Genomic DNA, 17,615 nt, shown 5'->3' on the forward strand with positions numbered 1-17,615 from the left:
AACAGGGTTGGCATTGCCAAGGTGTTGTAAGTACCCAGAAGGAAAAATTCCAATGGTCTGTTTTGCTTTGAGGGGAGCTCAAGGAGTCCAGAACATTCCACACAGGTGGACACTAACGAATTTAAGCCTGGGAAAAAGACGAAGAAGCATTTGCCAAGCAGGAAACAGCAGACAAAGTATCTTCGAACTTTGCTTAATGCAACCAAGTATTTTAGTAAAGCCAGTTCGTTTCAATGCGGAGAAAATTTATAAGATGATATTTGCATGTTTAATCAAGAGCCACATAGCTGCTGGGTGGCAGAATTGAGACAAAACCCAGGTCCCCATGTTTTTATCCATTTCACCGGGCTATTTAATAATGGTTAGACTCAGGGTGGCTCAGTCGATTGAGCTGACTTCGGCTCAGGTCATGACCTTGTGGTTCATGCATTCGAGCCCCACACAGGCTCTGTGCTGACGGCTGGCTCAGAGCCTGGAGCCTGTCTTCAAATTCTGTGTCTCCCTACCTCTCTGACCCTCCCCTGCTCACACTGTCTCTCTCTGTCTCTCAAAAATAAATAAAACATTTTAAAAAATAATGGTTAAATTCCAAATCTTACAAAAGATACCATTCTGAAGTAAGATATTTTTACAGGCTATATTGCTGAACTCTAAGTAGAACATGTATGGATTCTACAAATAAACAAAACTCCCTTGGTTTTACACCATATTTTACCTTTTCGTTATCAATGTGGTTTCCAAAATACTAACATCAAATGAGATACCACTCTTGTCTTTTAGTTTTTAATAAAAATTACTCCGATTACCTAAAGTGAAAATTATTTAGCCTCTAACATGCTGTACTAGTAAGGAAGGGTGGGGGGAAACAGGCACTCCGACCTACACGTAACTGGGTGGACTGTAAGTTGGTACAACTTTTGTGAACTCCAATACAGACCCACACAGTAAACACCACAGCACTGTTCGTAACCCCCAAAGATCGGAAGCAATCTAAATATTCATCCATCAAAAATCAGTTAAATAAATGAAGGTACACAATAAAGTAAGGTGCAACGAACACTCAGACATTCCTGATACAGAATGAGGGAGCTCTAGACACACTGGCAGGGCCATTCTCCAACCCTCAGGGACGCTGCAGTTCTGACCGGTCCCCCAGCAGCGCAGCCCGGGCCACTAACCCGTTACCTTCATATTACTGATAACTGGTCAAGCAAACTCATGGCACATATGTAGCCAAGTGACCTTCCAAAACTATGGATTAGATTGGGCTTGATAAACAATACTATCGTGCCCTCTAACTTTAAAAATATAACACTGTAACTAGAAGAGTGAAAAGACATCTTGCAGTGCTTAATGAGATTAAACATAAGAAAAATCTACTCAAGCAGAAACTCCAAATAAACGAATGTAGCAAATCGCAATTCGATTGGTCAAATTAATGATCTACATGTGAAGTCAGAGCCCAAGTGTAATACACATTACAAAATTTTCAACCCACATTTCATTGATATAAATAAGACAAGTAATATATCTTGTCCTGATAATTTGAACTGAAATGGCTTGCTTTTTTTCTTTTAGAAGATTATTTAGTATTATTTCAATAACAGCGAAACAGTGTTAAAAAACTATCCTTTTTGAGGGAATTGAGTTTTTGGTGTTCTAATACAAGTTCTGATACTTCTGAACCCCCAAACCACCTAATGTTTGATGTCAAAAAACATGATCACATTCGGATTTCTACTAGAAAAACTTTATTTAACAAGAAGTGAATTATTTATTGGTAAACTATTGATATACATTGCATTCAATAGGTACTTAATGCCTAGTATGTATCAGATACTAGACTAGGTACTAACAACACAATAAAAACAGCTAGTATGTTTTAGATACTGGGCTAGGTACTGAAAACCCAGTAACAAAGAAGGCAGACGTGTTCCTCTGTCCTCTCACAACACAGTGCTGGGAGCAGGGGGAGGGACAGGCACAGCCAAACTAGAAATTATAATACCCAAATGAACTACAATAATATACTCAGTGTTATAAAGGCACAGGTGAGGGGCCCCCAAACCCAGACTTGGGGGCACAAGGTATCAGAGAATGTTTCCCAAAACAAATGATGGCCAAGCTGCAGTCAAAGTAAGATCACACCAGCCAAAAAAATAAGAGGGCAGAGAAAATGGAAGAATTTTCCAGGCCATCAAGTTAACATGGCAAAAGCCAAGAAGAGAGTACATAAACTGTTCAATGAACTGAAGTAAGTTCAATACACAGAAGCAGACATATAACATATCGGGCTATAGAAATAAGCAGAATCAGATAAGGAAAGGTTTCTTAAGTCATATTAAAAAGTTTGAACTTCAATCTAACAGAAAAATGATAATCAGATTTATGATTTGGAAACAGTCACTCTGAAATGAAGAGTAAAGCAAGAGATGTGAAGACTAGAGGCAGAGTAACCGGCTAAGATGAGCATTTCAATGAAACCGGGGAGGATGGCAGCCTGGACCGGTCAAGGCAAGTGGACAGGAGTGGACAGGAGTCAAGAGAGAAGTCAGAAGTAAATGAGATCTGGTAGTAAATTGGATGTGAGAAATAAGGGCGAGGGTAGAGTCAAGAATTAGTAAGCAAATAACTCAAAGCTATGAGGCACAGATCTTGGGTTTCATCTACAACTTATAATGCCTAGGTACGAAATTTATTTGTTAGGGGCGCCTGGGTGGCTCAGTCGGTTAAGTGTTCTACTCTTGGTTTCAGCTCACGTCATGATCTCAGTTTGTGAGTTTGAGCCCCACATCGGGCTCAATGCTGATGGTGTGGCGCCTGCTTGGGAATCTCTCTCTCTCCCTCTCTCTCTGCCTCTCCCTGGCTCACTCTCTCTCAAAATAAATAAAACTTTAAAAAACATTTTTTCAATATATAAATTTGTTAAAAGAGTAAATATTTCATATTTGGTGGCAAAAAGATTAAGAAAACAATTTACACTCAAACAACAGGAAAAGTAAATATTTGTCCATGATGAACATAGCTCTGGCTACAACCAAAAAATAAATAAATAAAAGCTACTTAGTGAAATAACTGTTTGTGGTAAACAACACCAAGATACAGAAGGCCAAAGCAGGCCCCAGCACCTGCTAAAAACAGTGGACACTTCAGAACTGAGGAGCACTTCCTAAGTGTGGTGGGGCCTGGTCATCTATTGCTGAGTGACCTTTCTACACGGCACCTTACTTCCACACCAGAATTAAAATATGATCTGGCCCTGACCTTCAAGCACTGGAAATGTTACTAAGGCAGGGAGGGGTGGGGATCAGAGGCCAAGTGCTTTCCTTAAACAGAGTACTTTCTGCACCTTGCCCTACCCAAATTTTATAGCTGGGATGATGTTCATCTATAAAGGGTTTATCAACAAAGTGTGACGTCACTTGTTTGTATTAGCAAATATTAGAAACTAGCAGGTACTCGCCAATCCTCAAAGATACCAAAAAGGTTACAGTTAAAAAATTAAAATATACTGAAGTTAGCTGAAATAATACAGTTTTAAATAAAAGAAACACTGACATAATAAATGGAATCTGTTAAAGTCGGAAATATATTCACTCTAAAAAGTTCCACAATTTCTATCTAATTTTCTAACAGTTTACTTTAAAGGTTAGGTAATTTGGTGAATATTCATCTAGGAAATATTCATAAATTTATGCCATAATCAAATTAAAAAGTCTCCAAATACATATTATAGAGACTACTTCCAACCAGTCCGAAAAATCCCAAGGACGCAAAAATCAATACGATTGGTTCTTTACCTGCAGCTCCTTCGAGACTCTCTCTAGGTGATTAGTTATCTTTTTAATCAGATCACTGTACATCTGTTCTGAGTGCTGCTGGCAGACACATTTATACACACAGCTGTGGGAGAAAACCAAAACAGAAGATCAAGTTAACCATGATGAACTTCACTCAACCTAAAATGAATGTCAACCTAAAATGAATGCATACTTGGGATATATAGCCGCTGGTCAGATAATTAACTCAGCTAAAAACACTGACCAATCACAACTCTTAAACAGAAATTTACCTTGCCCCAGTCAGTGCTCAGATGACAAAGATACTGCCACCAGCTGCAAATCTTTCAGAGTACTACGTTACACAGTTTGTCAGTACTAGATAATCTAGTATCAGGTGATAATCTGAGAGTCTGACTATGATAACTACTTATAAACCAGCTTCTCGCTCACTCTCTCATTTCAATGAATTGTCAAAATAAGAGGAAGAGAGTGATAATCAGCACCAAGTTTCTAACTCACAAAAGGTTTGCAATGTAATCTCTTTGTGCATCACTTGTATCGAACAACACGACTGTCACTTCCTCCTCTGTGACAGGGCTGAGCTCATGTCCTGCCCCAGGTCCTCACTAATTTGCTGCTTCCATTTACCAGGACCTGGGAAACAAAATAACCAAAGACAGGACTGTGTGTCAATAAACATCAAGAGGTTAACCTAGGGTCTCACTATGAGACAAAAAATACATTATTTTTGCACCAGGTACTGGTCATTCGTGACCTCCAAAGTTTCTTCCTTATGTACAGTGGGGTTAGCGGGCTGAGATGGGAGGAAGTCTAATCCAGTTGAGGTTAACTCTACCTTGATTTGAAAGCCAATTCAGAAGCAGAAAGTACACACCAAACCTCTAACCTCCAAGTGTGGAATATACAAACCACCCATAGAGCCTCAACATACGTGTATTACACGCATACATATGCCGTAATTCAAGGTGTCATGAACCCCAATATACCCTCCCAAACCCAGGCAAATGAAATCTTGACTTACCTGTATATCTGTTCATAGGATATAGGGATATAGTCACCAGGACTCTGGGTTAAAAGCTGATCTATGGCACCATCCAATTTTGGCCAGTAAGTACTCTTATAATCTTCAATAGTTATAACATTCATTACTAAAAGTAAAAAGAAAAATAAATATTACTACTTATCACATGTAAACACAAATCAAAGCAATTCTTCTTTTCATTTATTCTAATTTCTTTGACATTCAATCACCTAAATACAACTCAATTATTATCCCATTTCAAAAACAAGGAAAAGGCAACTCTGTCAGGGATTTTAAAGGCATTAATTATGATTTGAAAAGGAATGCCCATGAATCCATCTTTAAAAATAAAAATAAAACAAAGAAGTATCTTTGGTTTCCTTTTCCAGTGTTCACATCTGTTATCAGTGGAGCATTTTCAAACACACACTCACCCTCAAATACACGTTGCCAATGATGTGACAAGATGGTCTATCCATGAACCACAACGAAGTTCTGGAAAAATGAACCTCAACAATCAATCTTTAGACACCCCTGAGAAAATTCACCTAACACAGGACTATCTCCTTATTATATTGCATTAAAATCCAAACGCTACAGTAACAAAAGAGGTTGCTAGAAACTCGCAGGGATTTTTGGCACCAAGAGCACTTCCTGGACATTACTAAGCTCTGACTCAAACTCTACGACCTTACACCTGATAAGCCCAACCCAAAACATCGACGAACTGGAGACAACATTGAGGTTTACCTCATTCCTATGGTCTGGCTCTCCTTCCTTCACTGAAGGTTTCATAACGCTCTCCTCTCCTAACAGCTGGTCCTAACAACTCTGAACTCCAGGGCGACAGGGGCTTCGCAACACTGAAACGCTAATGTTAGAAAGAGCTACCCCGCCCCCACCCCCTGGAAAAAGGAACTATGCAAAGAACCTAAAATACCCTATGTCTTAAAGAACCACCACCATCTCAAGGGACAGAAACAGGTATTTTCTACATCAGGTATTTTACCACTTCTTCTACCAGAAACTGGGAAGCAAAGAATTGACTTCCCTAAGAGTACATGGCTATTTACCGTCAGAAGTACGAGATAAAGAAAGCCTTTACCTACTGATTTCCAAATTCAGGTTGGAGAGGTTTCTCATATGTACGTACCACCTCGGTCATTGTTGCTCAGTATTTTCTTTAAATCAATTCACTTCTTGCTTAAATTTATTCTTTAAAAAATGTTTTCATTTATTTATTTTGAGAGAGAGTACGCGCACATGCACGAGCAGGGGAGGGGCAGGAAAATCCCACGCAGGCTCCATGCTCCGCGTAGAACCCAATGCAGGGATCAATCCACGACCCTGAGACCGTGACCTGAGCTGAAATCAAGAGTCAGATGCCCAACTGACTGAGCCACTCAGACACCTCTCTTGCTTAAATTTATTCTAAAAGACACATTCATATAACATAGAATAATCTTAAATGCATTTTGCCAACTGAGACTCAGACCAAAATGGCTACTTCCTATAAGACTCTCATTTACAGACATGCTAAGCTTTTTATAAACTATGAAAAGGAAAACAGACTGGTGACTGCCAGAGGCTTGGAGGTAGGGAGGACTGTCTGCACAGGGTAGCAGGGGTGAACAAACTGTTTTTTGTAGAACATCTGGGTGGGTAGGCCACTCCAGGCATTTGTCAAAACCAACAAAAATGTGTATCATAAATAAGTAAATTTACTGCATGAAAATTTAAAAAACAAAACAAAAATCAAGCAGGATGCAACAAAAATGGAAATAAAATCTCGACAAATGAATTCCTGCACAGAAGGGAACGGAGAAGAAAAGGTTTGACTACGCAGGCTAAAACCATAAGGAACTGCACATGTGCACGCACACAGCCACACAGAGAGAAGGATGGAGGAAGCCAGGTCACAGGGGGCCTTGGAGGCCCTTGTAAAGACTGGCTTTTACTCTGAGCTAGACAGGGACACCCGGAGGGCTTGGGATGGGAGAAGTGCTGTCTTCTGACTTGGGCTTTCTATGGGCCATCCAGCTGCTAGGTTAGGAGTAAGCAAAGTGAGGAGGCTGTGAGATGCTGGAGGCTGAACCCGCTGGTAGCAGCGAGAGTGAGAGACATAGTTTGAACATATGTTAAAGACTGAGCCAACCAGATGTGCTGATGGTCTGGATGTGAAATGTGACAAAGGGACAAGAATGACTTCAAAGTTTGTGGCCTGGGCACCAAAGGACGGGGCTGCTGTTTACCGGGATGAGGATGTAAGAGAAGCTCAGCGTATCCGAGAACAAAGCAGAAATGGCCGGTGCCCCACCCGTTTACTCTGTCCCTAAACAAAGGCCACTGTCAACAACCTACCAAAAGTGCTTTTCTCTTCTCACTCTGTGGTTCTAGTTTACTGAATCTCCTGTCATCCAAACCGGACCACATACCCACACTCCACATCAGAAGTTGTGGCTTAAAGAAGGGAAGTGACATGCTCGGAAAGGAAACTCCAAGCACAGAAGCCAAGAATGAACGTAAACATCCCACAGGCACCCCGACCTCGGGGTTCAGTGGTCTCCGCCTCTGTGGGCAGCTGGCAAGCTCTCCTACTTCTCAAGCATGGGCTTTCCGCTTCAGCAAATTACCAAGTCCAAGGTACAAAGGAAGAAAAAGAATCTAAAATGTGAGGTCCTGTGTCTCCAAGTACAGAACAGAGTCCCCCAGAAGCAGAAACTGCCGATGCCGCTCAGTCATCACTCATGCGGCATCTTTTAATGTTCTACTTTCAAATATCTTTGAAAAGGGACTTGAAAACCAAAATGAAAAAGGCATGATCACAGTAGATAATCTTAAAGCCTATTTCCACATCAAAAAAAGTTATAGCTATTCCCATTTTACATTTCCATATATAAACATAATATACATCTATTTCTACATATATTTTGCTTGAAAAATAAGTAAGTAGCCAATTCCGCTGACCTTAATTAAATGCTGGCTGTTAGAGACTGAATATTTGTGTTTCTTCCCCCAAAATTCATATGGTGAAATCCTAACCTCCAGTGTGATGGTGCTGGGTGGGGGCCTCTGGGAGGTGATTAGGTCATGACACTGAGGCCCCCTCACAAATGGAATAAAGCACCCTCAGAGACAGTCCTTAGACCTTACACAATGTAAGTCGCCAGCAAGAAGACAGTCTACTATGCACCCACCACCAGAAGCGGGCCCTTGTCAGACTGAATTTGCCAGCACCGTCATCTTGGACTTCCCAGCCTCCAGAACTGAGAAGTAAGTTTCTGTGATTTATAAGCTTCCCAGTCTCTGATATTGTTTTATAACAGCTGAACAGACTAAGACACTAGCTAACATCACTTTCTTCTAGGAAACCAGCCAATCTTCACCATGGTAGCAAAAGAACAGAATACAAATAAGCATCGAGAGAACTAGAGGTAGCCTGAAGAATGAGCACTCATTGGTACAAACTCTGAGCCAAAGATTAGGACAGTTTTTCATACCAATGTGCAGTCGACACTTAAAATGACAATCCAAGAAACTTTGAAGTATTTGTTATTCCTTGCTAATCTCAACCTAATCCCTGATTTAAAACTACATACACACGTACACACAAAGCACGTGTATGTGTGTGGTATGTAGTCCTGAATTTTAAAATAGATCCTCTTGTTAGAGAAATATAGTCAATCACTCTCAACTTTGTCCACAAAAAAGCTCAGACTGATCAAAAGGAATATAAACATGGAAACTAAACAAAAATGACGTTATCATTAAATTTATAAATTTTATATAGGTTATATTTTCCAGCTTGAAAATAATACACTATTTTGGGGGGCGCCTGGGTGGCTCAATAGGTTAAGTGTCCGACTTCGCCTCAGGTCATGATCTCGCAGTTTGTGAGTTTGAGCCCCGCGTCGGGCTCTGTGCTGACAGCTCAGAGGCTGGAGCCTCCTTCAGATTGTGTCTTCCTCTCTCTCTCTGCCCCTTCCATGATCATGCTCTGTCTCTCTGTCTCTCAATAATAAATAAACATTTTAAAAAAATTTTTAAGAAAATATTACACTACTTTTTAAACAGTTTAAAGAAGGTATTAAAACTCAAAAACCAACAAGGCCCAGGTCAGTAACATAAATGAGTAAAGCAGGCCTAGTATAAAAATAAAAACAATGAGGGGCGGCTGGGTGGCTCGGTTGGTTAAGCCTCCGACTTCAGCTCAGGTCAGATCTCACGTTCATGGGTTCGAGCCCCACGTCAGGCTCTGTGCTGACAGCTAGCTCAGAGCCTGGAGCCTGCTTACGGTTCTGTGTCTCCTTCTCTCTCTGCCCCTCTCCCTCTCATGCTCTGTCTCTCTCTGTATCAAAAAATAACATAAAACATTAAAAAAATTTTTTAATAAATAAAAAAATAAAAACAATGAGCGGTTCAATGAACTGAAGAATGCAGTGCCCTCTAGAGACAGAAATTCTAGTGTTAACCTCAAGATATCATGCAACAAGACTTAAACCTGGAAACACGTATTTATTAGATAACAAGTTCATGCAGTCTAAGTCCTACTGAGAAAGTTGTTTAATTGACCTTTAATAAAATAAAATGAAATAGTTGAAATCTAAGGTTTAGGAAATATCAGCAGGTTACTAATAAATAAGAAACTACTAGAGATATATAATTCATACCAGGCAGGAATATATATGCTCGATTCTCATACTTTTTTTATCCAAGTAACTGGGACATATTTACTGTCCCTCTCCCTCAAACTAGACCTTCGCCCCCTAATGGAGGAATTTACTACTACGGCCCAAACTCCAAACTGTGCCCATATTATGTGAATTAATTTAGTGAAAATCAAAACAAATCCTTATTTTAAAAACAGTTGATGGCATACCATTTCTTAGTTGTTCTGGAATTAATGTTTAAAGCATATTTTATTTCACACAGACTGAAGCAGGTAAATGCTATGATTCCTACTGAATTTGTTATTTGTTTGTAAGGGGAAGATGTATTCAGAAATTACATCAGGCATTATGAATTTTTTTTTAAATGTTTTTATTGACTTTTGAGAGACAGAGAGAAACAGAACGAGCAAGGGAGGGTCAGAGAGAGAGGGAGATACAGAATCTTAAGCAGGGTCCAGGCTCTGAGCTACCTGTCAGCACAGAGCCCGATGCAGGGCTTGAACCCAAGAACCATGAGATCATGACCTGAGCCGAAGCTGGACACTCAACCAACTGAGCAACCCGGGGAATTTATACTCGTTCTACCGCAAGACCTTTCATTACCTTCTATTAGTGGTTCTCAAAGTGTGATATGAAGAACAGTAGCAGTATCATCTAAACTTGTAAATGCCAACTGCCAGGCCCTACCCCAAAGCTCCTGATCAGAGGAGATCTGGAGATCTGGAGATCTGGAGATCTGGAGAGGAGCTGGGAGAGACTCACAACACAGAATCTGTTAACCAAGCCCTCGAGGCGATTCCTACCTACACCTGCTCAAGTCTGAGACTGCCTCATGCCCCTCCAGCAGCTCAGAACAACCAGGGTCACAGGTGTATTCTGAACAACTTGTAGAGTCAAAGAAAGGTGTAAATGTACCAGAGAAAAATGGTAAAAGAACAGCTAGGACTCCTTAACTTTATACTCTTCCAGGTCTCTTTTCTCCCTACCAAGAACACTGTCTTCATTCAGAATTGACTTCTAGGAACACAGCAAAGGCAGGGTACCTGGATGGCTCAGCGGGTAAGCATCACACTTTGGCTCAAGTCATGAGCTCAAAGTTCACGAGTTCAAGCCCTGCATTGGGCTCTGTGCTGACAGCTCGGAGCCTGGAGCCTGCTTCCGGTTCTGTGTCTCCCCCTCTCTCTGTCCCTCCTCCCCTTCCTCCCACCATGCTTCTGTCTCTGTCTCACCCTCAAAAATAAACAAACTTAAAAAAAGAATACAGAAAAGGCAATTATAAATTAAATAATTAAGCCAAATTTAAGAGGCCAAATTATGTCTCAAATGCAATGACTTCCTAGATTAACTACAACTAATGACAACTAGATGAGGTGGCAGAATGGACTTGGGCTAAAAGCTCTGGGTTTTCTATCTAACTCTGGCTAGTGTATGTGATCTCAGAAAAAACATATGACTTCTGGTTGCCACAGTCTGTCCATCCATCATGATAACAATCCAGTACACTCGTAGTGTCTAAAACATACCAGCTGGTAGAATGCTCGCCTCCCTCCAGCACAAGGGGATGACTGAACACTTCCACGTAATGGGCAGAGAGAAGCTAACGGCCAGGAACAAAGTCTGGGGAGTGGGGGAAAGCCCACGGGAATGAAAAAAAGGAAGAGTAAAACAGGAGCATCTGAAGTAGAACAAGGTAGTGTGTTCTAATAAATAAATGGGGTGTTAGCTAAAAAAAGAAAATTCCAATTATTTACTTCTCTCAAAAAAAATAACTTGATACTGGCACAAGAAATAGTAATACTTAGCTGTTCGTAAGAGAGCTAGCTAGTTATTAAAAAGAATACTAAAAGGGGTTACCAATTACTTTAAATATCCTTTTCCTTAGTAGGAGGAAAAAAACCCTACAAGTCAAGTATATTCTGATTTGACAATAGAGGAGGGTGATTAATGTGAAGTCCCAATGAAGCAACTGTTTCTAAAGGAGACAAAAACCTGGGGCACTTGGGTGGCTCAGTCAGCTGAGTGTCCAACTTTGGCTTCAGGTCATGATCTCACAGTTCATGGGTTCGACCCCTGCACCAGGCTCTGCCCTGACAGTGTGGAACCGGCTTCAGATTCTGTCTTCTTCTTTCTCTGCCCCTCTCCCACTTGCTTACATACATGCGCGCTCACACGCGCGCTCTCTCTCTCCCTCTCTCTCTCTCTCCCTCTCTCTCTCTCTCTCTCTCTCTCTCTCTCTCAAAAATAAATAAGCATTAAAAAAAAGAAGTAGGCAAAAACCTTTTAAAAGTTCCATGCTTCAGGTAGTTGTTTAGGAAATTTCTAAGGCTTAGAGTTTGTGATTTCATTCAATTCAATGTTAGGGACAATATAAAATGTCTCCTGTGATCATTAGGAAGTCATTCCATGTAAAAATGAAGTTACGTTCACATAAACAATTAAACTAACACCAAATTAAATTTTTATTTATAAGTCCTTATTAGTATCGTTTAAGGCTTCTGTGCTTCCCACCCCATCCCATCCTCCCCAAACAGAATCCACAGAAGACTTTTTACATACTAACTATATGACACTATACATATAACCTGCTTTGCCTTGCTTCAAATAACATGTTTCTTTCCTAAAAACACTGTAAAACTTGTATAGGAAACACATTTCACAATTGTTTTACTGCTTAAAAATCCAACTTGACAAAATGTAATGATGCAAATACCCTTCCCCGCTACTCACGCAGAAAGCGTGCGACAGCGGCCTACCAGCAACCCTGAAATCTACACACTTGTAGAAGAATCACTATACAACATTACTGCATAATTACAACATCACGCTTGGGGCTGTGACACGCTTCCTAAAATGAACAATGTTATAATAATATATATGAAAAGGTCAAGGGCTACCATTATACCTCTAACTCCAACTAACCCAAAATCTCTTAATATTCATATAGAAAGTATCTGTTCAACTAAATACATAGGTGAAAACCATGCCAAGTGCAGGTCTGCCGTAGTTTTAAGTCTGCTGATTTTCTGCAAGATTTAAATATATCAATCTCTCTGCGGCATTAAGACCAGGTCAGTTTAACTCTGAAGTAGTAGTATAAGGCAGTGTGTGCTGAGGTGGAATCATCAATAAGTGAGCTAATTTTGCCCTGCAGAACCCTGAGAAGTTCAGGGCTTGAAGACAGGATACAAGGAGTGTGGGTGAGAAGCAGAGAATGGGGGGGTGGGGGGGGGTTATCGGAAGGAAGGAGGTAAAGATTGGCTGCATTATCTACAGACTAAACTGTAAATACAGAAGACTCATTCTGTGCAAAAATTGAAAGATAAAAGCCTGGGACTCTGTGACATAGACACATTAAGGAGGTAGGGGGCACGGGCACACGCATGTGTATACAAAGCACAGGGCTGGTGAATTGAGTGAAAGCCAAAAGTCAACAAAAGAGGGAATCTGGGTGGCTCAGTAGGTTGGCTGAGCCTCCAACTCTTGATTTCAGCTCGGATTATAATCCCAAAGTGCTGAGCATGGAGCCTACTTGAGATATTTTCTCTCTCTCTCTCTCTCTCTCTCTCTCTCTCTCTCTCTCCCTCTCTCTCTCTCACCCTCTGCCCCTTAGCCCCCCCTCGCTCTTTCTAAAATAAAAAATAAGTAAAACAATTAAAAATTAAATATAAGATATGTTCAAACATCTAATCCTGCTCCTTTTTGTAAGTTAGGGAAAGCCATGGAGCAGGAAAAATGTACTTTACTTCCTGTTCCCCTTATCCCGCCCCCACCATTCTCCCAGAATGGAAGATCCTCCCCCTAGAGAAACTCAACAGTGCCAGAGAAAAGATACTCACGTACTAATATTTGGCAGTTCCGCAACAAAATAGCAGCCCTGCCTCCAAATAGCCCAAAGTGAAGGACAACACTTAGACCTGGTAAGGTCCCTTGTAAACACAGAACTACCACAATCAGCCTTTCTCAGTTTTAAGCATGAGCAGACCACTACAGATCACCTACACGTGCAGAGAGTTGACATGAGAAATCAAAACAAAAATGGAAGAGATAGAAAGATAAAAGAATTTTTAAAACTTTAAAAAACCTATATAATTACTATCCTTGGCGATGTAAAATAAAAACTAAAGACTGCCATGAAAAAGAAGCAATCCAAATGATCTTCAACTAAAAATACAGTAACTTCAACTAAAAATACAGTTAAAAAAACCAACTGAAGAAAGTATCAAGAAATTCTCCCAAAACACTGAGAGATTGAATAGAGCAAAAAGTAGTTAATAGAAAACAAAAACAGAAAGCTTACTATATAACTACCAATAATTCCAGAAAAAAAGGAAAGAATAGAAAAAATGTAAAGGGAGAAAAATACTGACACATTAAAATAAGAAAACATCCCAGAAATTTTCTCAAGGGGAAAAAAGGTCATATACAAAAGAACAAGAATTAAAATAGCACCCGAACTCTCCAGTGTAATACCGCAAGCTTACAGTCAATGAAGCAACACTTTAAATTCCAAGGAAAAGTTATTTTCAGTTAGTAATTCTCTACCCAGTCAAAATGTCAATCAAGTGTGAAAGCAGAACTTTTAAACATGGAAAGACATGAAACTTCATTATATATATTTATTATATATATAATATATATACACACATTTTCTCAGGAAGCTACTCAAAGATCTGTTCTACACACACCCACACCCACACGCGGGAAAACACCAATAAAAAGGAAGACATCAAGTAACAATCATTCCAACTATCTGGGAAGCCCCTGAGTAGCAACTGTGCAGTGGGCCTGAGGAATAAATAGAAACAAGGTTAACAGCTTCACAAGCAGACAAGAAGAAAATACTGATCAATCGAACATTTTAAAAACAGATATACCAGTGACAGATACATATGGTGGATCTGACAGAGCCACTGAAAAGTTTTAAAAAGAAGTTTGACAAAAATTATAGAAGTGTAAACAAAGCAACTAATAACAAAGATCTATGTGTAAGAAAATGTAATATGAGTGTTACTGGCCATAATCATAATGTAAAGAAGGTTTATTAACTGAGCCAAAAACTGTGATATTTAAAGAACTGAAGGGATAAGGTAGGTAGAGGTATAAGACAACTATTTTTAATACCTCATAGTAATAACAGGAAGCCAACAGATCATATAAAAGTGAAAATTAAGCAATAACAACATTAACAATTGGAGTGTGTAGATAAATACTAGAAGAAACAGCTAAATGAACAAAAAGTTAACTCTGAGAGGGTTAGGAATGAGGTCATGAGGTTGTGAGGTCATGATCTCACTGTTCGTGGGTTCAAGCCCCAAGTCAGGCTCTGTGATGACAGCTAAGAGCCTGGAGCCTGCTTCAGATTCTGTTTCCCTTTCTCTCTGCTCCTCCCCCACTCATGCTGTTTCCTCTCAAAAATAAAATAAACAGGGCACCTGGATGGCTCAGTTGGTTAAGCGACCGACTTCGGCTCAGGTCATGATCTCACAGTTCGTGGGCTGGAGCCTCGCATCAGGCTCTGTGCTGACAGCTCAGAGCCCAGAGCCTGCTTCGGATTCTGTGTCTCCCTCTCTCTCTGCCCCTCCCCCTTGCAGTCTGTCTGTCCCTCTCTCTCAAAAATAAGTAAACATTTAAAAAATAATGATAAATTTTAAAAAATTATAAAATAAAATAAACATTAAAAAATTAAAAATAAATAGATATTTTAAAATTTAATAAAAGAAAATACTTTATGTTAACAAAATCCTAGAGAATACACAAGGGATCAGATTCCATGGGTACTAAGTAAGAAGGAAACATAACTTTAGAGAACACTGATCAAAAGGAATATACTTACTGAAGATTATTTATTGCACTACCTCAAGCAGCTAGATATGGTTATAACAGTTTGCTCAGTTAATTGGCTGAAACCCGGACTCAATGACAGCCTGCATTAAAAACTACTGGAACTCCTGCTGAATAAAAGCAGGATTAACGGCAGATTAGATACCAGGGAAGACGCAGCAATGTAAACTATCTGAACTGAGGGGGGTGGGGGGGAATGATCAGAATCTCGGTGATTCAGGGTACAATAACAATTGGTCTCAAGATATGCGTCCTGAGGGGGAGTGGTAAATCCAAATACATATATGTATTCACACATATATAATGAACGATAATGTTCCAAATTTGACAAATTCTTTATTTTTTAATGTTTATTTATTTTTGTGAGACAGAGAAAAACAAAGCATGAGCAGGGGAGGCGCAGAAAGAGATAGAGACAAAGAATCAGAAGCAGGCTCCAGGCTCTGAGCTGTCAGCACAGAGCCTGATGCAGGGCACGGGGCTCGAACCCACAAACTGTGAGATCATGACCTGAGCCGAAGTCAGACGCTTAATCGACTGAGCCACCCAGGAGCCCCCAAACTGGACAAATTCTAAAACCCTACAAATCCAAGAATCTCAATGAATACAAAGAATCTACATAAAGAAAACCCTACCCCAAGGAACATAACAACCAAATTGCTGAAAACTTAAAAGCGTAAATGTGGGGCACCTGGGTGGCTCAGTCGGTTAAGCGTCCCGCTTTCGGCTTCGACTCAGATCATGATCTCACAGCCGCGTCGGGCTCTGTGCTGACAGCTCAGAGCCCGGAGCCTGCTTCGGATTCTGTGTCTCCCTCCCTCTCTGACCCTCCCCTGCCCTTGCTGTCTCTCTCTGTCTCTCAAAAATAAATTAAAAACATTAAAAAAAAAAGCGTAAATGAAAATCCTAAGAGCAGCCAGAAAAAAAAGGACACATTAGAGTGAGGAACAAAGATAAGACTATACAGACATTCTTTAAATAAGACAGAAGGCAGGCCAGAAGACAATGGACACTTTAAAGTGCTGTCAAAGAAAAACACAACAAAACACAGACTGTCCATCTAGAATTCTATATCCAACAAAAATATCCTTAGAAAATAAAGGTACAGTACTTTTGCACCCAAATGAAAGCTTAATAAATTCAAGGCCAAAAGGACAGCTTAAGAAATGTTCATGGACATTCTCAAGGCAGAAGAAAAGTAAGTGGTGAAAACTTGGGTCCAAGCAAAGGAATAAAGAGTGACAGAAACTGAGTAAATATAAAATACTTTCCAGTTTTTTATTATTTTAAACAAATTTCATATATTATAGGATTCTATTCATATGAAATATCCAGAATAGGTGTACCCATAGAGACAGAAAGCAGGTTGGTGGATGCCAGAGGCTGACGGGAAGGAGGAATGTGGAAGAACTGCTTACCAGGTAAGACATGTTATTTTAGGGTGATGAAAATGCTTTGGAACCAGATAAAAGGATGGTTGCCCTACGCTGTGAATGTACTAGATGCCACTGAATGGTTCACTTAAAAATGGTGAGTATTAGGTTACATGAATTTCACCTCAATTTTTTTCAAGACAAATGGATGTTTTAAGCTGAATTAGTAACTTTATATTTGACACATGTTATATGTAGAAGACTGTGACAATGGTCACAACGTAAAGGGCAGGAAGGAGAAATGAAGTATACTGATGTGACTGTTACACTATATGTGAAGTGGTCTAATACCTGAAGGTACATTGTGACAAGTTTAATTTTCAGATTGTAAATACTAAAACAAGCCCTAAAAAATAAAAAAAATTAAAAAAACACATGCTAATAAGCCAAACTGGAGACAAAAAATGAATCATAAAAAATAACTAAAAAGAAGACAGGTAACGAGGAAATTTAAGAAAAACAAAAGAACCGAGGAGACAAAGAGAAAATAAATTGGAAGATGGAAGCTTTAAACCCTACCATGTCATTAATTAACTGTAAATGTTCTAAATGTTCCAATTAAAAGGCAGAGGCTGTCAGACTAGATTTTAAAAAACAAAACAAAACTACATGCTATATAAGAAATGCACCCTTAAATACACAGATAGAATAAAATAATAGGAAACGATGTTGTATAAACAATAATTCTAAAAAAAATAAAACAAGTGGAACAAATATCAAAAAGAGCATCCTTCAAAATAAGGACAAAGACAGAATCCCACAGGGGCGCCTGGGGGGCTCAGTCGGTTGAGCGTCTGACTTCGGCTCAGGTCAAGATCTCCCAGTTTGTGGGTTTGAGCCCTGCGTC

General features: G+C 39.8%; 1 protein-coding gene across 3 annotated transcripts in view; it reads right to left on the minus strand.

Annotated features, from left to right (window-relative positions):
* CACUL1 (CDK2 associated cullin domain 1) overlaps positions 1 to 17,615 on the minus strand; it is a 67,657-nt gene that overhangs the window by 40,884 nt on the left and 9,158 nt on the right. For all 3 annotated transcript variants that reach the window (XM_029932666.1, XM_029932667.1, XM_029932668.1), the window contains exons 2-3: positions 4,825 to 4,951; positions 3,801 to 3,903 (exon numbers count right to left, since the gene is read on the minus strand). In XM_029932666.1, coding sequence (XP_029788526.1) covers positions 3,801 to 3,903; positions 4,825 to 4,951 — 230 coding nt within the window. The remainder of the gene's footprint in view (positions 1 to 3,800; positions 3,904 to 4,824; positions 4,952 to 17,615) is intronic.

Source organism: Suricata suricatta, chromosome 2, assembly GCF_006229205.1.
Source record: "Suricata suricatta isolate VVHF042 chromosome 2, meerkat_22Aug2017_6uvM2_HiC, whole genome shotgun sequence".
Taxonomy (NCBI): domain Eukaryota; kingdom Metazoa; phylum Chordata; class Mammalia; order Carnivora; family Herpestidae; genus Suricata; species Suricata suricatta.